A 22,747-nucleotide genomic window follows, 5' to 3' on the forward strand; every position below is an offset into this window, starting at 1 on the left:
GATGTATTTATAGCTTGTGCACACACTAAGCTATGAGTTTGGGTGTATAGGAATTCTGCGTACAATTGAATTGGCGAATAAATGAAGATGTTTCTTATTTTGCCAAATTTGAGAAGTAATTGTACTTTTGCTTTGCATATGCATCTGGTGGAAGAGGAATGGGGAAATGTATAGGCTTTGAGAAATTACAACTCTGCGATCAATCACATGGCATGGACAAAATTGTGGAAGTGTAATTAGGCTTTGAAAATTAACTGTCTGGACTTTGTTCTCAATGTGCTGGTGACGGAGACTCGCATCTGAATATGGCGATTCTTTTGAAGTATTGTGTTTGCAACCTTACAGTTGCAAATCATTACAAAGGCCGTCATGCTGAGACTGTTTTCTTAAATTAAGTTTCTAGAGTATGTTCTTAAATTGGGCTTTTGCAACTTGGTGAGGGTTAAATTTGAAGAATGAGCTTTTGAAATATAGCAAAGCGATGGCTGAAACATTAACAGATGAAATGTGTGTATTTGTTGTAAAATAGAATGCATGGATCGGGTGTAAGAACATATCATTAACCATTCTAGTAGGCAGGCCTACTAAACGTAATTCACCTTGTTTCCTATTTGAAAAGTCTTGCATGATTCACAAAATTGGTGTCCAGGAGTGTGGAGTGTCTCCTCCATATAGGAATGCATTCTCAACACATGCTTCTCTGATGACAAGATGTGGGATTATCCTTTTGAGCCTACAAGGATTTACTCTTGCAAGGTCTTGAAGATATTCCTTCAAAACCTAAGAATTTGCAAGTGAATGCTTTGGAGGAAGCACCATGCTGGGACATGTCCAATGCCCAAGGCATTATTAGAAACATAGGTCTGGTAATTGATCAAAATCCAATGATTCTATTTATATATTGGAATGAAAACCACTTGGATAGATGGTTAAGCTATCGTAGACATGATGGATGAGGTCCGTCTTTGGTGGGACACCGAGATATTGTGGATATAAAATTGAGAGCTTCATGTGTACATCTTCATGTTTTGGACATTTTGGGTGCACCAGTGGTGCAGTATTCACTATACATGCACCAACACATGTCCTACATAATGATCTGCATGCATAAAACGGTATGTTACATTCCTCCAATATAAGTGAAGCAATGCATTTTAGGTATTTGTGATTGGATAATGATGACTCCAATAAGAACTAAGTGCATTATCCATTATTGGATAGCAATAGCTCCACTCAATACTCAAAACAATTTCTCAACAAATCACAAACTTGGGGTGTTGAATTTTTGAAGTTTTTGTACCAGACTACAATCCAGTACCAACCAAGTACTTAGACATGTAAATGATTGACTGATTTTTACACTTCAATGTGTTGAATGAAATAGCATTTCTTGTATACAAACCATGATGATTACACTAGTGCACTTGTATATTTTTTATTTGAGTACTTTGTGCCCTCTCATTGCTAGTTCTATAAGTTAATATTGTTAATTAATGTATCTTCTTTTAAAAGTCCCACACTTTAACATAAAATCCCACACCTTATTTTATACATCCCATGCTGTAATTATAGAGTAATTATATGTCCCATGCTATAGTTTATACACCTGCTTTAAATTATATGTTTGTACTTTGATATAGAACTACCACGCTTTAATTTGTGTATCCCCACTTTACATTATAAGTCCCGCACTTTATATTCTTAGGTGATATCTTAAAAGTGAGTGTTGTTTAATTTAAAGTCCTTGTAATCTAATTTAAATACGACAACTTCCTAGTTTATTTTACTTCAATGTCATTTTAAATTTGTAGCTTTACATATGCAATTTATAAGTTCCTTGTTTTAATTGATATTTGAGTGCATTCAAAGGTTAAGTCTTGTAACCTTTAAATTTCTTATCACATTGCTAGTGAATTTTTTAATAAATTTATGCAACCCATTAATGCACATAATTCTCTTATTTCAAAAATTGAAAAATGACAGTAGAGGATGTCAATGTCTCAATGGATGATCTAGAAGAGTAGATAATCCCGCCAACAATTGAGGATCCACATGCTACTGCGAATGTCACTATGGTACCTTAGGATCTTGATCTAGAATGAAAGTTGAATCATGCTAAGGCACAATTGATCCCAAAAGAACATAGAGCTCTACTAGGAGAGGTGAGTTTAGGGACCTTCAATGTTAGTCCCATAGATGATGATATAGTCCAATTAGCCTCAAATAAGCAGCCAAACTCTATCCATCACACTCATAAGAAATGAAAGTTGAATCATGCTAAGGCACAATTGATCCCAAAAGAACACAGAGCTCTACTAGGAGAGGTGAGTTTAGGGACCTTCAATGTTAGTCCCATAGATGATGATATAGTCCAATTAGCCTCAAATAAGCAGCCAAACTCTATCCATCACACTCATAAGAAACAAGTAAGTAGCTAAACTCTTACCAAGCTAGTAATAGGGGATCCTATTAGCTACTTATGAGTGTGATGGATAGAAATGCTAGAAATTGGTACTCATGAGTATGATGGATAGATCCTATTAACTAAACTCTATCCACTGAGCAATTCAAGCTCATCCTCCTCTTTATTAAAAGTACGTTTTGTATTAACCATTGATCACCATTATTTAGTGCATTGGATGTGGTTTTCTACCCTAGCTACAACATTGAATCCTTTTAAGAAACTTAGATTTCCAAACGGTATAAACTTATGTTATAGGGCCTTGATGGTTTCAACATATTGTCTCTTCGAACTCATAAAATCATATGCACTCCAATTCTCCTTACATGCGAGGGATACCTCATCCACTGAGAGCACACGTGTTACAATATGTTGTGATTTTTATGTGTCTTCACCACATGTTGCCATGCTCTCTAAGAAAACATGTATAGGGTATCTATCATTCAAAATCTTATGGCAATGAAGAACCATTAATTTGACAAAGCACACACAAAAGCCATAAATATGAGTTTCTCGCACATACAAGATGTGGGATGTAACAAATGCATGTGGTACCATTTTGTGGAGGACCTGCACTTAAGAGATGCTCCTACAGGTAAGAGAAGCATCTCTGAGTCGGCGAAGCATAAGGTTAACCCAAGATCAAGTTACGAGGAGCGCGTGTTGAGACAGAAGGGCTCGATGAAGGACGGTTGCAATAACACCGATCTGGGCAAGTGACACATTGCCGATCCAGTAAGAAGCTGCATGTGGCATGAGCTATGGGCTAAATCAATGGCGATGACAGCGAACGATTCGTTCAAGGAATCATCGTTCATGAAATTATGATGCCGAGAATAGGCATCAAAGATGCACAAGACATCTCCTACTACATCCCATTTGCTCCAAACCTTTTCATCCCATCCAAGGGGGTAAGGCCAAAAGGCTGGCTCTCCTTCAAGCGGGCAAGGGATGCGGACTTTGAGCACCCATTGTTGCTGCTCGAGTTGCCATACTTGGAATCCTGGAGGAGAATCCCGTGGACAGTGGCAAGTTACCATGGCGATTTGCTCCTTGTAGAAGAAGACGTACTCCTTTCTAACATAGCGCACGATCGGGATTGGTAGCGATGGTAAATTTAACTCGACCCAATTCTTGTCTCCATGATCGTAAGCAACCCACTGCTCCCACCGCTGTTGAATGAACGAGCCATACCCAAACTTTGCCGGTGGTGTTATTCGCTTTGAGGAGCAACGCCGCCTCTGCCACAAGCCGGTGCGGCTATCAAAGAGCTCAATCGCAGGAAATTCCCCTATAAAAAGCTCTCTGTAGTTGAACACTATGAGCTCGAAGGCACCCGATAAGGGATCCACGACCATTTTGACGCGAATGTCATTATATCTTGTCTTCGTATGAAACTGGGTGCGGGGAACCTGCGTCCGGGAAAGGGTTGCAGGGTTCCTGACTGTAAAGCTGAGACGGGGGTCATTACACGGGGAAGTATCATCACAGACAAGGCCATGGGAGGAAGCAGAGTGAGTGCGCTTGGGAGTGGGGGGAAGGGAGGGGAGGTTGAGGGAGAAGGAGGAGTGGGAACGAAAGTCCCAGGCGTGGATGGGGGTGGAGCGCAAGGGGTGGTCACGCAAAATCCAAGTTTCGGGAGCAGGGGAGCGAAGCAATTGCTGCTGTGTACGCAATTTGTGGAAGGAAGGGCAGGAGAGGAGGCGATGCCAGGCTTTGCAAACAAGGGCAAATCTGCAGAGGCTACGGAAAGGCACAAAGGCCAGGATTTCTTCTTGCAACTCCTGCGGCACCTTCTGCTCCTCAGCCATGCCAACCTCTCTCTCTCTCTCTTGTGTCCACAATGCACCCGCATTTTATCCTTCCCTAAAACATTGAAAAGCTTCACAACGCTTTTCCCACATACTCCGACCCCTCAGGTCGGTGTTCTCTTGCTTTTTTGCCTTCCCGTCAAATGTAAACAGAAAAATGCGTCATTTTTTGCCTTATTTTGTTTGCTACATTAGCATTTTAAATCTAACGTAATGCTTGAGAGCTAAATTTATTTCATTTAATAACATCCCAACCTAATTGAATGTGATCTTAACTTTTCTTCTAAACTTTTCTTATTTTTTTTTCATAATGACTCACAACTAACGTAATTCTTGCAATTAATATAATAAGGGGAAAATATGAATTTTGAATTATAGGGAAAATTGAATGTAACCCAACTGGCTTTGAAACCAAACCTTGGATGCTTTTGGAAATGTCTTTGCGAAGCCCTCAAGTCTTGCCTCTTTCATTTCCACAAGGGAAAAAATGTTTAACTTTTATTACCTCAAAATGGAAAAAGCGTCACTCGTCCATGCATCTCCCAACATTGTGTGGCTTGTTGTGATTGGCAAACTTCGCTCGCTCGATGTTGACTGGAGTGAGGGTCTTGATGAACTTCGTTAATCCCCAAGTCCTCCGGTTTCTTTGCTCCAACCACTTCGTCGTCCTTTACTTTGCTGTTGCTGCCAAGCCTTCACCACCTCTGTTTTCTGCATTCATTCCTTTTGGTGTCCTCCAGTTCTTCATCTGCGCCTCAATCAAAGCCTTACCTTCCTTTTGTCATTCAGTGTCGTCTTTCTCTCCGCCAATACTTCATTTGTGCCTTTGTCCAAGGGTTTCTCTCTCTGCCCTTTCATTATGTTCAGCTTTAGCAAGCATTCATGTGTCAAGAAACAATTTGAAAATGATACCACCTCTTCCTCACCTTCAAAGGATAGGCACAAGAATGCACCTCCTTTGGATAATGCACAATTTAATGTTCGTGCCATAGTTCCGTTGGGTGAAAACTTTGTAGGGGTGGGCAACTCACTTCCAATACTACCCATAAATGTCATTTATGAGTTCGTTCACCACCAGTTTGCATTTGAGGGAAAGCTCGTAAGGTACGCGACATATAAGGCTAGGAATCCTACTTATCCTATATGTATCCGTGCCGATTTTACTGACCATTTTCTTGAACAATAACCCTAGTTGCACCCCACTCATTTGTGGAGCAGTATAGGGATTACCTGGAACTTGAGTCATTTTACCATATTGAGGGTGCAACTGTAGTTGAAAGAGGTAGTGGTGAGGGTGGAACATCAAACTATTCCTTGCATGTTAATGCAACAACTGCAGTGATTCGAGGAGAACCTTTTCAGGGTGCCATTACTTTCTTGCCCGAGACTAGTATAGCATGCTACTTTCCATGGGTTCCTCAAGAAATGAGGTCCAAGTTCAATGTTGCTACAACTATCACGCTTGTCATCATTAAAGTTGATTCCCAGGGTTCAAAGAACGACCACAGATGGACCGTGTAATGAGGACAGAGCTGCATTAATTTTATTCACAGCAAATGCTCTCATTTAATGTCATTTTTTACGTTTATTTTTGAAAACCGTAATGCAGACTTGATTGGCAGTTAATGTTAGTGAATGAGCGCAAGAGTGTGCAAGCTCAACTCCTTCATGAATTTCATGAGAACGGGATAGTCATGCACATGGAATGTTTCGTACATGTGTGCACGCAATTGCCTTTGTGTGTATGATTTCACCATCTGGGGTGACGTTAGTGATGGCTCACAGAGGAGCAGGCTATTCCTGCGTGGCGTTAGTGATGGCGAGGTTGGCAGCGATCTGCTCTTCCTGGGTGCGGATGGAAGCATTCTTATAGTAGAAATCAAGCATGACGGTGGATGGGGGGAGGCAAGAGGGGTGACGTTAGTGATGCTTGAGAGCTAAATTTATTTCATTTAATAACATCCCAACCTAATTGAATGTGATCTAAACTTTTCTTCTAAACTTTTCTTATTTTTTTTCATAATGACTCACAACTAACGTAATTCTTGCAATTAATATAATCGTAGGGGAAAATATGAATTTTGAATTAAAGGGAAAATTGAATGTAACCCAACTGGCCAAACCTTGGATGCTTTTGGAAATGTCTTTGCGAAGCCCTCAAGTCTTGCCTCTTTCATTTCCACAAGGGAAAAAATGTTTAACTTTTATTACCTCAAAATGGAAAAAGCGTCACTCGTCCATGCATCTCCCAACATTGTGTGGCTTGTTGTGATTGGCAAACTTCGCTCGCTCGATGTTGACTGGAGTGAGGGTCTTGATGAACTTCGTTAATCCCCAAGCCCTCTGGTTTCTTTGTTCCAACCACTTCGTCGTCCTTTACTTTGTTGCTGCTGCCAAGCCTTCACCACCTCTATTTTCTGCGTTCATTCCTTTTCGTGTCCTCCAGTTCTTCATCTGCGCCTCTATCAAAGCCTTGCCTTCCTTTTGTCATTCAGTGTCGTCTTTCTCTCCGCCAATACTTCATTTGTGCCTTTGTCCAAGGGTTTCTCTCTCTGCCCTTTCATTATGTTCAGCTTTAGCAAGCAGCATTACGGTTTTCAAAAACAAACGTAAAAAATGACATTAAATGAGAGCATTTGCTGTGAATAAACTTAATGCAGCTCTATCCTCATTACGCGGTCCATCTGTGGTCGTTCTTTGAACCCTGGGAATCAACTTTAATGATGACAAGCGTGATAGTTGTAGCAACATTGAACTTGGACCTCATTTCTTGAGGAACCCATGGAAAGTAGCATGCTATACTAGTCTCGGGCAAGAAAGTAATGGCACCCTCAAAAGGTTCTCCCAAAATCACTGCAGTTGTTGCATTAACATGCAAGGAATAGTTTGATGTTCCACCCTCACTGCTACCTCTTTCAACTACAGTTGCACCCTCAATACAGTAAAATGACTCAAGTTCCAGGTAATCCCTATACTGCTCCACAAATGAGTGGGGCGCAACTAGGGTTATTGTTCAAGAAAATGGTCAGTAAAATCGGCACGGATACATATAGGATAAGTAGGATTCCTAGCCTTATACGTCGCGTACCTTACGAGCTTTCCCTCAAATGCAAACTGGTGGTGAATGAACTCACAAATGACATTTATGGGTAGTATTGGAAGTGAGTTTCCCACCCCTACAAAGTTTTCACCCAACGGAACTATGGCACGAACATTAAACTGTGCATTATCCAAAGGAGGTGCATTCTTGTGCCTATCCTTTGAAGGTGAGGAAGAGGTGGCATCATTGATTATGCTGATGAACTCCAATTAGTGCATTCCCCTGGCAAAGGTCTCAAGAGTACTTCAAATCAAGTTCCTAGGCATAGCTTGTATGAGGCAAGATCCAGGGTCTATTGATGATGGTAATGGACTATTCTCATTGGCTGCATGTTGGAAGCAATACCACACTAGCCCAATTAGTGATGAAATGAAGGAACTTGTACAATCATTTTGAGAGGCCGAGACGTGTGTTTCCCCCAATAAGAAGGATGTGTGCCGAGAAAGAGTTGGCAGAAATATTTACATCAAGCCCCGAGGCACCTTCTCGAGGAGCCTCAGGTTTGAGGTACTACCCTACTAAAGTGCATGATTGACAATGCCTACTCTGCAACTTTCCACTGACACGATAGTTATAGTATGATATGTTGATTTCCATTGTGAAGTGCTATCAACTGAAACCATGGGATGGTTTCCTCTCACCTTTGGTCGGTGCCATATGCTAGTTATAATTGTCATCTAGATTAGCACTCTCTTCTACCAATGTCATAGGCACCTTGGCACATACAATGCTTGCTACCACAATCAATGCTTGCCAGCACCTTCAATGCTTGTTAGCACTATAATTCCTGGCTAACACTTGCAATTAGCACTCTCATCTCACAACAAACACTTGCAGATGCTAGCACTTGCATTGCTTGTTAGCACCTGCAATCCTTATTAGCACTTGCAATTCTTATTAGCACTTTCATCTATTAGTGCTAGATGCTAATTAGCACATGCAATGCTTGTAATTATTGGAGGTGCTTGTTCGTACATGCAATAATAGGCATGTCATAACAAGAATTGCATGTTCTTATTAGCATGTGCTAGAAAGAAATGTTTGTGCATGTTAGCACATGCCATTCTTGCCATCGCCACCTATAATTGCTAGCACCATGCTTGTTAGCACCTCCAATCCTTGTTAGAAGTTGCAATGCTTATTAGTATTCTCATCTACCACTTCCATAAGCTAGTTAGGACCTATAATCCTTGCCAGCACCACTTGTGGTTGCTAGCAAATGCAATTCTTATTAACACCTTCCTTCCTTGTGTTAGCACAAGTGCAATGCTTATTAGCACTCTCATCTACCATTACCAGATGCTAGTTAGCATTGTGCATTGCTTGCTATTGCATGTGCTTGTTAGCACATGCAATAACATGAATGTGCTAATGCTACAATTGCATGTGTTGGCAAAAAACGCTTGTGGGTTGGGTTTTAGCACACACAGCTCTTGCTAGCACTATAGCTGCTAGCACTTGCAATGCTTGTTAGGACCTGCAATCCTTGTTAGCACTTGCAATGCTTATTGGCACTCTCATCTACCACTTCCATATGCTGGTTAGCACCTATACTTCTTGCGAGCACCACCTGTGGTTGCTAGTACCTGCAGTGGTTGTTAGCACCTGTAATCCTTGTTAGCTCAAGTGTAATGCTTACTAGCACTCTCATCTACCACTGCTAGATGCTAGTTACCACTTGCAATGCATGATATTCCACCTACTAATTGTGCTAATTAGCACCTGCTATGCCTGTTAGTACTAGGAATTCCTGTTAGAATCCACAATGCTTGTTGTTGCACCTACTAGCTATGTTAATTAGCGCCTGCATTGCCTGTTAGCACCTGCACTACCTGTCAGCACTTGTAATGCTAGTTGGTCCATGCAGTGCTTTTTAGTCAACTCTTGCGATTGGTCATCACCACCTACAATTGCTAACAAGCAATTGCACATTCCTTTGATGGCAGGTTGATCTCTTTCACCGGTTCAAACAAAAAAATCTAGAGTGCTAGATTCAATTGCGATCATTTGAATATTTGAAGCCTCTATTTGTGCGCAAGTTAAAGGACCGCTACACTTGTTACTGCGAATACCATGTGCAAATGTCCTTTCTAAAAGATGCACTGAACTCGATGTGCAATAAAAATTTTGGCATCCATTTGAAATGTCAATGCAAATGCATTGTCTGTACTAGTGAATAGTGATGACGCAAGCAACATATGTTCATCTACTCTGCACACTTACAAAGGTATCACTCATTTGTGGGAGTCATTGATTCTCCCAACACATAATGATGCAACCTTCCATCATAGGAAGTGTTTAACGGGTGAATGCAAGGATTGTGGCATAAATAAGTTGGCCCACTGCCCCTTGGAGACAATGAAGAAAGGAAAAACCATCACTGTGAAAGTATTTGAATATGTGGATACTATAGTCAAGCATGGAAATAAGAAGAAGAGGAAAGATCTCATGACCAAAGACATGAGTTTTTGTAGTTCTTGAAAAGTAAAGTGAAGCACTTTATCAAACACAACTACATAGCGCGATGGTGGCAGGTGCTTCAATTCAAGGAATGTATTCTCAAATTCCTTGATGATGGGGTCGTCTCAATTGTAGACTTCACAGAAAATTATGCTTTCAAAGAACATAATGAGATTAATTCAATGCACTGGCATTCAATATAGGTCTCAATTTTTGTGCATATAACTTCCTACCTTAAGGTAGGAAAAGTTATTAAAATAGTTCACTTCTTTATTTTAGATGATAGGCAGCATGACACATTATTTGTACAACATTGTTTCATGTTACACTAGATGTGGTTGAAAGAACAAGGAGTTGCATTGAAACGGCATTGGGTTTGGTCTGATAGGCTGCCTCCCAGTTCAAGGCTTGCAGGACCTTCTATTTTGTTGCTAGGTATGGCAGAATGACAAGCATGGAAATGACTTGGAACTTCTTTGCAAGTGGGCACGGCAAAGGAGAGCACGATGGAGCAAGTGCTGTTATTAAAAGAACTTTAACACATGAACAACTAAAGAAAGATGGTGCTATTTTAAAGTGTGCAAGCAATGTTGTTGCTTTCCTATAGGCCAACTTATCCGAGGGAGCTATAGCCTCTTACACGTCCAAAGAAAGGGAGTGTACTCGTGTATTTTGAGAGATAAAGGTAGGAGATGTGAACATGGAAAATAAGTAGAACTGTGAAGTTGTTCCCAATTCACGTTCTTTACACATTTTTCGTGGTCACAACCCACAAGATCCATTGCTACCAAACATTTGTCATGCTTTTGTGATGCATGCATGCATGGGCTTTGGAACCAACAAAGCACATGTGCAACCTTGGGGTTTTCACACGTTGGTACCTTTGGCAAATATATAACCTACTACAGATGAGGAAGATGCATATACATCTACAACTTTTGAAGGCCATCATGATGTGTTAAGCAATGCTATGCGTGTTGGTGACACTTTTGTAGTCAACGGTGAGACCAATAATGTTGAGGGTGCAGATTTTAACCAACTTAAATGCACAACAAAAAAATAGCAATTTGATCTAGACTATCTTGATGATTGGGGAAATGTCATAGAGAGGGGTTATTATGTCATTAAAGGTATCTTTTGTAAAGAAATAGATCACTATTCCTTTAAACTCCTCATAACTCAACCAACAGTCCACATACTCTTGCACCTTGTGTGTTGCATCAAGATACCTATGGTTGGAGAGTCTCCCAAAATGAAGAAACCTTTTCTCAATCACTCTAGATACCTATGAGGTCATAAATGGCTTTGATACAACAGCTCTGTGCTATACTCTACACACCTTAGTTATTCTAGGTTGGACTTACTGCTTTCCAACACCACTATGGCTTCCCCAGATTTTTCAGCCGTTTCCTCGATTGCCATGCATTCCTTCTATTCATCTCCTTCCTTGCTTCCTTCATGAACCCTTTCTATCCATTTCGGAAGGTCATGGAGCGAAGGAAATGGGTGGGGGAGTGGCTATGGATGAAGGAAGGGAGATTTGGAAGGCTAGGTTGAGATGATCAAAAGGGGATGGATCAGACAGTTTGACGGAGATGCATTTTCTTTCCATTCAAGGAAATGATGACACGTGGCTCAAGGAGAAAGAATTATTCCCTTTGATCTCACAATGCTACCAGCCTAATAATATATATGCTAGTTAGCACATATGCTATTAATAGATATGATGATTGACACATATGCTATAATATTTGTGTTATAAACATACCTGATAATAGCACATATGCTAATAATAGATATGTTAATAATAGATGATAATTAGCACATGTGCTGATAATAGATATGCTATAAGTGCTAATAAAAAACCTATTAATAATATATGTGCTAACAGATGTGCTAATGTGAAACCTAAAAGTAATCTTTTCACAAATTCACCACATAATCAATTGGAGAAGAAGAAACACAATCACACCATGAAAGCGACAATAAAATGGGTACAATCTCCCCCCCCTAGATGAGTGGCTCACGCTCCCTCATCTAGAGTATTTATGATATTTCATAAAAGCACCAAGGAGCCAAAATTATCCCTCTCATCCAAAAATGGGGGATTTGCTTTACATAGCCATCTTAGGTCCCAAAATGAATTATGTCCTCAACAAAATATATTGCTCAAACTTGCAAATAAAACAAATACAAAATTGGCCCATGGCCATATATAATGCGCTGTGTGATACCTCGATCGGTACCCTCGCACTAACTCCAATCCTCGCTATGAGTTCCATCACCTGTACTACATTAGTTATTAACAATCGATTGAATGAATCACTGAATCAACTGATCCCAACATAACCGCACTCAAAGCACAATAATCAAGCACAACACCAATGACACTAGCGACATCAGTATTAACATGGAATCACCCACAATATCGATCATCTAGCATGGCAAAACACAAGCTAGTCAGGTGTCCCCAACTAACCACACAAAGTATCCACTAGGACCCCCGCTGCATCCGGTGTGCTCCTATGGAGTACTTTGCCATAGTCACACTTGACTAAAAATAATAATGTCTAAAGCAAGATATATCATAAATATAATTTCCGTAACATCCCTCTTGCTTGGATTGCAACTGACCTCAGTTGCCTATTTGATTATAGGAACTAAGGAGGTCTAGAAAAGTTCGAAAGAACCGCTCAAGCATCCACTGAGCATCGTCTCTTGGATGGTTCTTAAATTTGAGCAAGTATTTAGTATAGACATTTCCTTTTCGGGTTGAGGCCTGTTGATGATCAACAATGCATTCGGGTTCTAGAATTTCTTCTTCATCAACAATCAATGGGGCCTCTTCATAGATAGGATGAATAGGTAAAGGTCCTTTGAAGGGCTTTAAGAGGCTGATATGGAAAGCATTATGTATTTTCCAATTATCAGGTAATTCAAGCCTATAAGCTAGATCATTGATTTTCTGAATCACCTTGAATAGTCCATAAAAACGTGGTGACATCTTGATTACTGGCCATTTCTCAAGACTCTTTAATCTTCTTTTCTCAATTTGAAGAAGTACATAATCGCCTTCTTGAAATAGCATATGTTTTCGTTTCTTATTAGCTTGTTTCGTGTACTTCTCTTGAGCTGTTGCAATCGCTTCTCGAACTTCTTTGAGAATATTTTGATAGTCATGGGTAAATGCATCTGCTGCTTCCACTCTATGGGTCAATCGTGTGATAGGAATAGGTAAAACCTTCCCATAGATAATCTCAAAGGGTGCTCTTCCAGTTGCAGAATGAGGAGTATCATTATAAGCAAATTGTAAGAGATGAATGTATTTCTCCCAAGTCTTTGGTTGACTTCTTGCATAAGCTCTTATCATATCCAGAATAGTACTGTTTGTAACTTCAGTTTGTCCATTCGATTCTGGATGAAAAGTTGATGAGAAGTCTAACTTAGTGCCTAGATTATGAAATAATGCAGTCCAGAAATTACTACAAAACTTCGAATCTCGATCAGACACTATAGTCTTTGGCAAGCCATGATGAACAGAGAAATGCTTGATGAATAAATGTGCAGCTTGCTGAGTTGTTAAAGTCTTCTTGCATGGGATGAAATAAGCTTGCTTACTAAAGCGATCTATTATCGTCCAAATAATATCATTTTGATTCACTGTAGTAGGAAAACCTATTATGAAATCCATGGATATTTGTTCCCAAGGTTGCGTAGGAATAGGCAAAGGCATTAGCAATCCTAGGGTCTTGCCTTTGTAACTCTTGATCTTCTGACAAGTGATGCATTCAGCTACAAACTTAGCCACATCTTTTCTTATAGTAGGCCAATGGAATTCTCTTGCTATCACTTGTAAAGTGGCAGTCACTCCCCTATGTCCCATATATGGTGGTTGGTGCATTTCCTCCATTACAATTTGTCTAAAGGGTCGAGTGATGCATAATTTCTTTTGATAAAAGAGGTATCCATCATTGGATTCCAATTGTTATTTTTTAATTTGTTCCAGATATCTGAGAAGTCTGGATCCCCTTGATAAGAATTCTTCATACCTTCAAAAGGTTGGGCCTCTATAGCAATGATGTGATTAATACTTGGCTTTCTGCTAAGAGCATCAGCAACTACATTTTCTTTTCCAGGTTGATACTGAATCATGGGTTGAAAACTCTGTATAAATGATGCCCACTTGATATGCCTATTGGATATTAGTGGCTGAGTTAACAAATGTTTGATACTTTGCTGATCGGTTCTGATAAGAAACTCAGATCCCATCAAATAATGTTTCCACATTTGTAAAGCATGCACAACAACGGTTAATTCTTTATCATATGTGCTATAATTACATTCTGCTGGTTTTAATTTTTGGCTCTCATATGCTATTGGATGTCCATCTTGCATAAGTACGGCTCCAATTCCATATCCACTAGCATCGGTTACAACTACAAAGAAGCTAGAGCATTAGTTAGCCCAAAAGGCATAACTAAGAACTCATAATGTCCCGTTTGAGTTCTAAAAGTAGTCTTGTATATATCCTCTTCTACCATACGAACTTGATGATAGCCGGATTTAAGATCTGTCTTATTGAAGACCTTGGCCCCTTTCAATTTGTCCAAAAGATCATCAATCCTAGGGATTGGATATCTGTTCTTCACTGTGATTTTGTTCAGTGCACGATAGTCTATGCACATTCGGTAGGTTCCATTTTTCTTTTTGACTAATAAGACAGGTGCTCCATAAGGAGAACTGCTGGGTCTTATCAATCCTCTCTCTATCAGTTCCTCCACTTGCTTTTGAATTTCCTTTTGTTCTAGTTGGATTGACTCTATAAGGAGCTTTGCAAGGTGGAGTATTGCCCGCTAGGATTTCTATCCTATGATCTTCAGGTTGAGAACATGGTAGTCCAGGCGGTAAATCCTCTAAGAAACAATCAAAAAATTGAGAAAGAAATTTTTGGTGCATAGGCTTAGTGTTTGGCTGAGTAGCCGTAACTGTATTCACCAAAATAAGATATGTCTTCTCATGTTTTCTAATTGCTCTTTTGGCTTGTGTGTGGTTGAGTAAAGGACTGACCTCAGATTTTATTGAGCTTTTCAAACATATTTCTCGTTTGTCCTTCTCAATCCACATCTGATGTGAATCGTAATCTATCTTAGGATTGTATTGATGCCTCCATGGCATTCCTAAGATGATGTCCACTCCCTGTAGGTGTGCCACTAAAAAGTCTCGTGTATCCTTGTAGGGTTTGATTGAGATTTCAAGATTCTTGACTTATCTAGTGCAATTGTATTTTGTTTTGGTAAAAGCAGCTTTGACCTTATAGTTAGATGGGAAAGACTCTAGGTTTAGCTTTGCTAAGGTTCTTTCCGAAATGAAATCATGTGGACTACCATCATCATGTAGAATAACAACCTCTTTGCCATTAATGAAACCTTTCATCTTTAGAAGAGCATGACGATTATGCTTACCTCCCTCTTGCTTGGCTGCTTCGTCGTCAATCATGTGCACTTTTGCTATCGGGGTCTTCTTTCTTTCAGGACACTCAATGGTTGTGTGTCCCAGCTTGTTGCATTTGAAACACCTTATTTCTTTCTTTGGAAAAGTCCCACCGTTTGTCTTCGAAGAAGAATCTGTCTTCTGTGGAACAAAACCATTTTTAGATTTAAAGAAGGGCTTTTTATCAAATCTCTTTTTCTTATGGAAGGGTACATGCCATTCCAGATCTTTTTCTTCTTTTGGGATCCCATTCTTCCTTTCACAATTCATTGTAAGAGAAATTGTTGAGCTCAGTGAGCGAGGATGAAACATGTTAATCTCGGCTCTCAACTTAGACTTTAGACCTGCCACATACTTCCTTCATTGATCACGCTCATTAATTTTCTCTAAGGACTATAATTGGATCAACGTTTACCAAAATGTATCAGTATATGTGGAGATCGTTTCCTTATCGAACTGCTTGAAAGTGTCCCATTGTTGTCTAGCTTTTGCTTTGAAATGTGAGGGAAGGAAATCTCGCTTGATGAGCTTTTAAAAAGACTTCTAAGATTTTGGTCGCCTTTTACTGTGCTTAGTGATGTTCCACCAAAGTGCAGCACTCTCTACTAAATGATTTGCAGCACATTTAATCTTATCTTTTTCAGAGAATTTCTCCCCCGAAAAATAATCATCTAGCTGACTGATCCAAGACAAGACAGTGCGTGCTTCTTTCTTTCCATCAAAATTTTGAAATGAGAAAGCTTTTCTACTTATCTTACTCTTCTTCCTCAAATTTTGTGCTCTCAGTGTGGCTTTAACTGTCCTGATAATAGTATCATCGTCAGATGACTCATCATCAGATGAATGTCTCTTCCTTTTCTTACCATTGATTTTCGTTTCCAATCTCTCCCTATGCTCATGCTCATTGGCTAACTATGCCTGAAGTGCATCTAACTGCTCTTGGAGCGTGGGTGGTTGTGGCTGCTGTGCCATGATAATGCGATAAATACAAATAAAGCGGAGCGGAGAAAAATAAAGATACTAAGTGTATGAGAATTAAACGGATGAAAAAGTGTGTTTCGAGTGTATGGTAAGAAATGGATGGCGGAAAATACTAAGGAAATATAAAGCAAAAGAAATCACTTATCTTGCTCTTTGATTGGAGGTAGGAAGGACTAGAGTGGGAGATATGTGACCAATGATGTCGCTCATAGTCGTTTATGCGCTCGACTGATCTCCAATTAATTTCTCGATGATTTGTGGTCCCAATTGCCCTCTTGATTCAAGTGTCTTCAGATTTTGATTTTGTCTCTTTTTTTTAAATAAATGCGCCTTCACTGGTTGGTGGAGTAGCCTCTCACTTTTTGCATCGCAGATCGCCAAGAAGAAAGCTTCTTTTTCTGAACTTTAGAGCTCTCTCTCTCTTTTAAAAAAAAAAAAAAAAAATCCTTTAAAAGGACCTTTGCACCTCGGGGTCCCCTTGTTTTTTTTAAATAAATAAATAATATATATATGTATCAAAGAAATCCTAGGCACAAAAGGGACAACTTGGGTCTGCGCACGGGTGAAGGACTGTGGGTCTGCCCTTGATTGCAAGTCTGCACGAGAGGCGGCGTGCGAATCGCGATGGCTGGCAAAATACTCAATGAGGGCACAGGATCCAGATAATAAAGATATAGGCTGGCTGCGCATTAGAAGTCTAGAAGACTACTTTGAAGTTCACGAACGAGCTGTTGCAAGGCTCCAGAGATGATGACTCTGGGTTGAGTACTTGGTGCGATCTTCAAAGTTCAAAGCCTAAGGCTCGATGCGCACATCCCTCGATGCAAGATTTCTCTCCCCCACGACCACGAGCTTTATTTCATGCATAAGTGTCACATAGTACTCTTGAATCTTCTAGAGGACTTCTCTCCCTTTCACTTTCCACATGAGGGAGCTTCGCTTTAATTTCTTCACAAGAGTGTGACCAAAGCTCTGATACCACTGAAACCTAAAAGTAATCTTTTCACACAAATTCACCACATAATCAATTGGAGAAGAAGAAACACAATCACATCATGAAGCAACAATAGAATGGGTACAATCTCCCCCCCATAGATGAGTGGCTTACGCTCCCTCATCTAGAGTATTTATGATATCTTAGATCCCAAAATGAATTATGTCCTTAACAAAATATATTGCTCAAACTTGCAAATAAAACAAATACAAAATTGGCCCATACAAAGTGCCAAACAAGATTATTTCTAAGGTGATCATCTTTGCCCTTTTCTTATTATTGGGCTAAGGTTAGGAAAACATTCATAACTGCTTAAACCTTAAGTGTGATGCTCACACCTGGAGCTCAAGTTAAAATCACTCGTTGATTAACCTTCCGAGCATTGGGAAGCAGCAACGGCGATGTGTATGATACTGAATCATGTGGCCAGTAATTATCCTACGCGTTTTGAAGGAGCCAACGAACAACAAAACACTCAGCTTGTAAGAAGACCAATTGGCATGGCGACTAGTGCAAACTCGGTAATGATGCAGAGAAGGAGGGTCTCAGGAAGGGGGCCAGCTGCATGGAGGCCTTTTGTCACAAAATATTCAACAACATACAAAAAAATGTGAAGCAGGGTAGTGGGGGGACTGCGAGCCTGCGTGAGAGGGCTCTAAGACCCGTATTGAACAAATAGCTTAGTATGTTTTCATGCTACATAGAGCTCAAGGACCCATAGAGAATCTGCATGAGTATAGCGCTATCAAAGCTATAGCTCAGGGACCCAAGAGAGCTTGCCAGAGGCAAAGCATAACAAGCTATACAAGCGATACAAGCTATCCAATGTTTGTCAGCACAGAGCTCGCTACATGCAGATATACGCTCAAATCAACTGTTAATAAGGTGTTGCACCGTAGGAGAGCTGGCGCGTTGAACTTATAAACCCATGGCTGCATCAACACAGTGCTTTGAACTATACAACAAAATGTAAGAGACCTTAGCGTGGCTCGATTGACGCACTGAGTTATATGGTTCGACATAGCTCTCTTCAGATGCAAGGAGAGAGACATAGCAAGGTAGGTATAGAAAGATTGGAGATGGAGCTAACAAGAGAGATCGGGTTTACAGCTCAAGATAGAACTGCGTATAAGCAAACGAACCAAGCAGCTAGTAAAAGACATTGGCGTAGGAATCCACTAGTCTTTGATGGCTCCTGGCTCACTGAATTGCACGCTAGCTCCATGTTCTGTCATAAGCTCCCTGGCATAGAGATTGGTCTACGTAGTCTGAGAGTTCCCTTGTTTCGTGGGCAAATGGTTCCTTGGGAATGCAATGCCAAAGCTGTGAAGGAGATGAAGAACACGAAAAATAAGCTGTAGAGGAAGTTCTCGCTATAGAAATCAGTCTCACACCTAGTCGAGATTGATGAGGCCAGCCAAAGTCTAAAGTCACTTGCGCTTCATTGCTCACACATTTTGTCACAGCGCCTTGTATCTCTTTTCTTCCACCCTATAGGCAACGAAGTGCAACTGCCTCGTACTAAGCTCCTTGAGCCTTGAACTAAGCTCCTTGACTATGAGTGTGAGTGTGAGAGCCAACATTAGTGAGTAGAGACAATAGTGAGAAGAGATGAGAGAACGAGACTTTGTCTCGAAGTAATGCACTCCCTTTTCCCACTCGAAAAAGTGGTCCCAAAGGGCATCCAAGGTACTTGTCCCAATTGGGCACTAAAGTAATAGTATCTCCTCTGTGTGTAATGAGATGTGCACTAAAGCTTGTTGGTGGCCATCCCATTCATCAATGTATAGTCTCTATAGTACGTGGATCAACAATAAAAACTAAAAATTAAAAATAAAAAATTACCAATGGAGAGAGGTCCATGGTCACATATTCCACTCCATAGCTTCATATATACATCGTCTAGGATATTATCCATAGCTTGATAATCCACTTCATTCACTATGGTCCCCAAGGGGATGGAGGTGTGTGTGCATGTGGCCCATGTATAGTCATGTGACTACTAGTAGCACATTAGATGAACTTAGTGGTCCTTGCACACCCTAGGATCACAAGGGTCCCCAAGGGGAGGAGAGAGTGTGTGTGTGTGTTCCATTCATCTTTGGAGGCGACCTTGTCAACTTCAAGCTAAAATGCAAGAGACTTTATTTTATGGAAATACGTAGCTTAGTGCTCCAAACTTCTCATGTCACCACCCTAGCAATGAAAGCATCACGTTGATCACATGGACTTGCATATTTCAAAGGATTGTACAGAATTTAAAACCATGGAGGCTTGTTCCATCCTTGGCATGATCCGCTTCTTCTTCTTGATGACTAGCTTGGAGGACTGCCTTTGATGGCCAAGGAATCCATGGCATCGCACACAAATGTTGTCCATTGGAAGATGCATGTTTTGATCAAGCAACTCTCCAATAGATATTCTCCTCCTATTCTCTTACCTATGACCTTCATGCTGCACATCGACGAATGTTTTCCAAGCAAGCAATGATTCGTTGTTGTTTCCATTTTGGTGCAAGGTGATATATTTATATATTTATATTTATTTATTTGACAGGTTCCTACCATTTAGCCAACCAGCTTCGGATGTTTGCTTTCAAACAACCTGAAGGTCATCATAAAATTATTTACAAATTGTGGCCATGCAATTTTCCCTTATGTTTTTCTAGGATAAAGCTCTCCATGGTAGTTTGATTGTGCCAATAATCAAGCAGGGCCACTCCTTGTTGTGACACATTTTGTGGTGGTCAATCGAAAGCATCAATATCAATCACTATTTTGAGCAAATGTGGCAATTCATCTAAAGGAGTAGGGAGCAGCAGAAAGCAAGAACCTACTTTTGATACTATAAAATCCTAGCCATCCTCCACTTGAAGACACCTTCAACATATTATATATTTTAGGCATTGTTGTAGTGCACAACTTCAAAGTGCATTTGATCTTTTGTCCCCATGACATTATGTAATTTGAGCATAGAATGCTCTACACCACCCACACATCCCTATTTTTATGGTTGCCACACCAACATTTGCACCAAGTTATCTCAACACCAACGCTAGGGTGTCACTTGCACGTGTAAAGAGGTTTTTTTTGAGGTGGTACTTGTAATCGAATGACATTCTGAAGTTTGTGAAGTCACGGTAACCTTTATGTTTCCATCATCCATGATCACTGTAAGACTACACTTGTTAGAGCATGTGGCTTGGCAAGGAATCTATGCTCATATAAGACCTATTGGTATTGAGAGAAGCAAGTATGATGGGACAAGACACATGTCTTACGTGGCTAGCTACCCATGATTCATCCTCTTCCTTGATGATGTGGGAAGCATCAAAGTTAAGGAGGGAGGAATGATGTGGATTGGTTGTAGTTTGGTATCACACCAATGTAAAATCAGCCTTTTATATGGCTATGCAACCCAAAGGGATATGGTTGTTATGGTGCAAGCCACCCTTATTACAAAGGTGTGAGAAATGGATTTGAAAAAAGGTGGGTGAGTGAGTAAATCATGTGAGTTATTAGGGATCAACCTAGCATGAGCCTTTAATGGGGCCTTGATTAAAGGGGTCAATAACCTTGATTTATGGAGGGTAGGTGTGCAAGTGGATCACCAAGCACAATACTTTATGAACAATTCTATGAATCAACTATCTTTCCCATCGTGAAGAGAAGATCTGAAAGTAGATTTAAGATATATTCTTTGGGCTTTTAGTCTGCTTCACAATTTATTTCCCTTCTCTATTTCCCCTCACTGCCGTGAGTGACCATGATGTAGGCTAGCCTTCAGGTCTACATCATTAATGATGTGGATTGGCTATAGTTAGATGCCTTACCACATAAATCTTAGGCTCACTGAACAACCTCTTGCATGAATGTCTATATTAGTACACCTTGCTATCTCCTTATATCTCTCTACTTGATCCATATCTAACTTGCCCTTTTACCATGTCATAAATTTTGTTGTCTTATTTCATGAATGTTGCCTATGGTTTGTTGTTTATGGCAAGCATCTACATCAAAGAGGCAGGGCATTGTGTGCACTTGTAAGCACTCTCAACACTTGATATTTATCCCTCTTACATATGAATCTTACATTTACTAAACACATGCAACTAGAAGATCCAAAGGGAAGCTACGGGAGCAAATACAAAGCACTTTGCAACACTCAAAGCTTTTGATTTGATGTATACAAGAATATTTTGCTCAGAGCAATCAGCAACAATCATGAGACCTAGATTTTCTTCATTTTAGGGCCTTCATGATCTAAGTCTAACTAGGTTTGAGGGCTTGCCACCTCCATCTTTGAAACTTTGATGATTGGTCATGACAAATCCCTTTTACCCCTTATTTACAAAGGGAATAGATGTATTGGTTGACATGTTCAAACATCCAAATTCCAAGACATTGGAACATGGCTATCATAGTCACAATAAGCTTAAATTTGAGGGAGGCATGCCTTTTGTCTATTTCTACCCATTCATTATTGTTCTTTCAAGAGTAGACAAGATACTTCCCTAGAGCTTTTTGTGTGTTTCAAGTAGGAAATACTATTATTCTACCAACTAGACATAATGGAGACTTTACTTGTTTGTCATAACAAACCAAAAGGACTAAGGGACATTTACATGTGCTACAATGTTATTTGAGATCAAGTTAGATGGATATATGCTAAGGGTTTGGTTTAAAGGGGGTTAAATGTAAGCAATACTCATTATATGAAGGAGATTATGCATCCAAATACCTTTCCTTACTTTATAAAGCAATACACAATTAAGGACAACAAGCATAACAAGTTCAAAGCCTAAGGAGCAATATGTAGATGTTAATGATGTTAATGGTGACAATAGCAATGTTGCTCTCTTGGCAAGGAGGGTGGTGGTTATTGTTCTCTTGGAAAGGAGGGTGGTCCAAGGTGGTACTCTACGTGAGAGAATTGCAAAGTTAAGAGTAGACACGATACTTCCCTAGGGCATTTTTTGTGTTTCAACTAGCAAATACTGTTATTCTACCAACGTAACATAATGGAGATTTTATTTGTTTGTCATCACAAACCAAAAGGACTGAGGTGCATATTGCATGTGTTACAATATTGAGGTCAAGTTATGCACTACAATACTTTTCCTGGGGCCAACAAGCATGCCAGTTTTGCCAAAGAGAATGCAAAGTTAGAAACATGGCAACTCAATCAATAGGAGAAAAGTAAACTAATGTGACTACTTTTTCACTCCCTTTGATGTTGCTTAAGCCTTGATTTTAAGTTATTCTAGCTTTAAAAAAACAATTAAAAAACAAAAAAAAGTTTTTCTAGCTCTATGAACACTTGTAGGTCTAAGCCCAAACTCGTTAGAGTGAAATAGGGTAGTGAAAGAATTGCACAAAATAGTGATTTCTTATGATTTTATTAGAAGATAACATTACAAGCCTTGTCATGGCAAAGAAGATGCACTATTT

At 39.9% G+C, this 22,747-nt stretch overlaps 1 protein-coding gene across 1 annotated transcript; it reads right to left on the reverse strand.

Moving 5' to 3' along the window:
* Window positions 1-3,108: 3,108 nt before the first annotated feature.
* Window positions 3,109-4,272, reverse strand: LOC147899358 (F-box only protein 6-like). Its single transcript, XM_087377710.1, has one exon. The coding sequence runs from the start codon at window positions 4,270-4,272 to the stop codon at window positions 3,109-3,111; it is 1,164 nt and encodes a 387-aa protein (XP_087233836.1).
* Window positions 4,273-22,747: the final 18,475 nt, after the last annotated feature.

The sequence above is a fragment of the Dipteris shenzhenensis genome, chromosome 8 (genome assembly GCF_047967505.1).
Source record: "Dipteris shenzhenensis isolate YYH24624 ecotype China chromosome 8, Dip_SZ_1.0, whole genome shotgun sequence".
Classification (NCBI taxonomy): Eukaryota; Viridiplantae; Streptophyta; class Polypodiopsida; order Gleicheniales; family Dipteridaceae; genus Dipteris; species Dipteris shenzhenensis.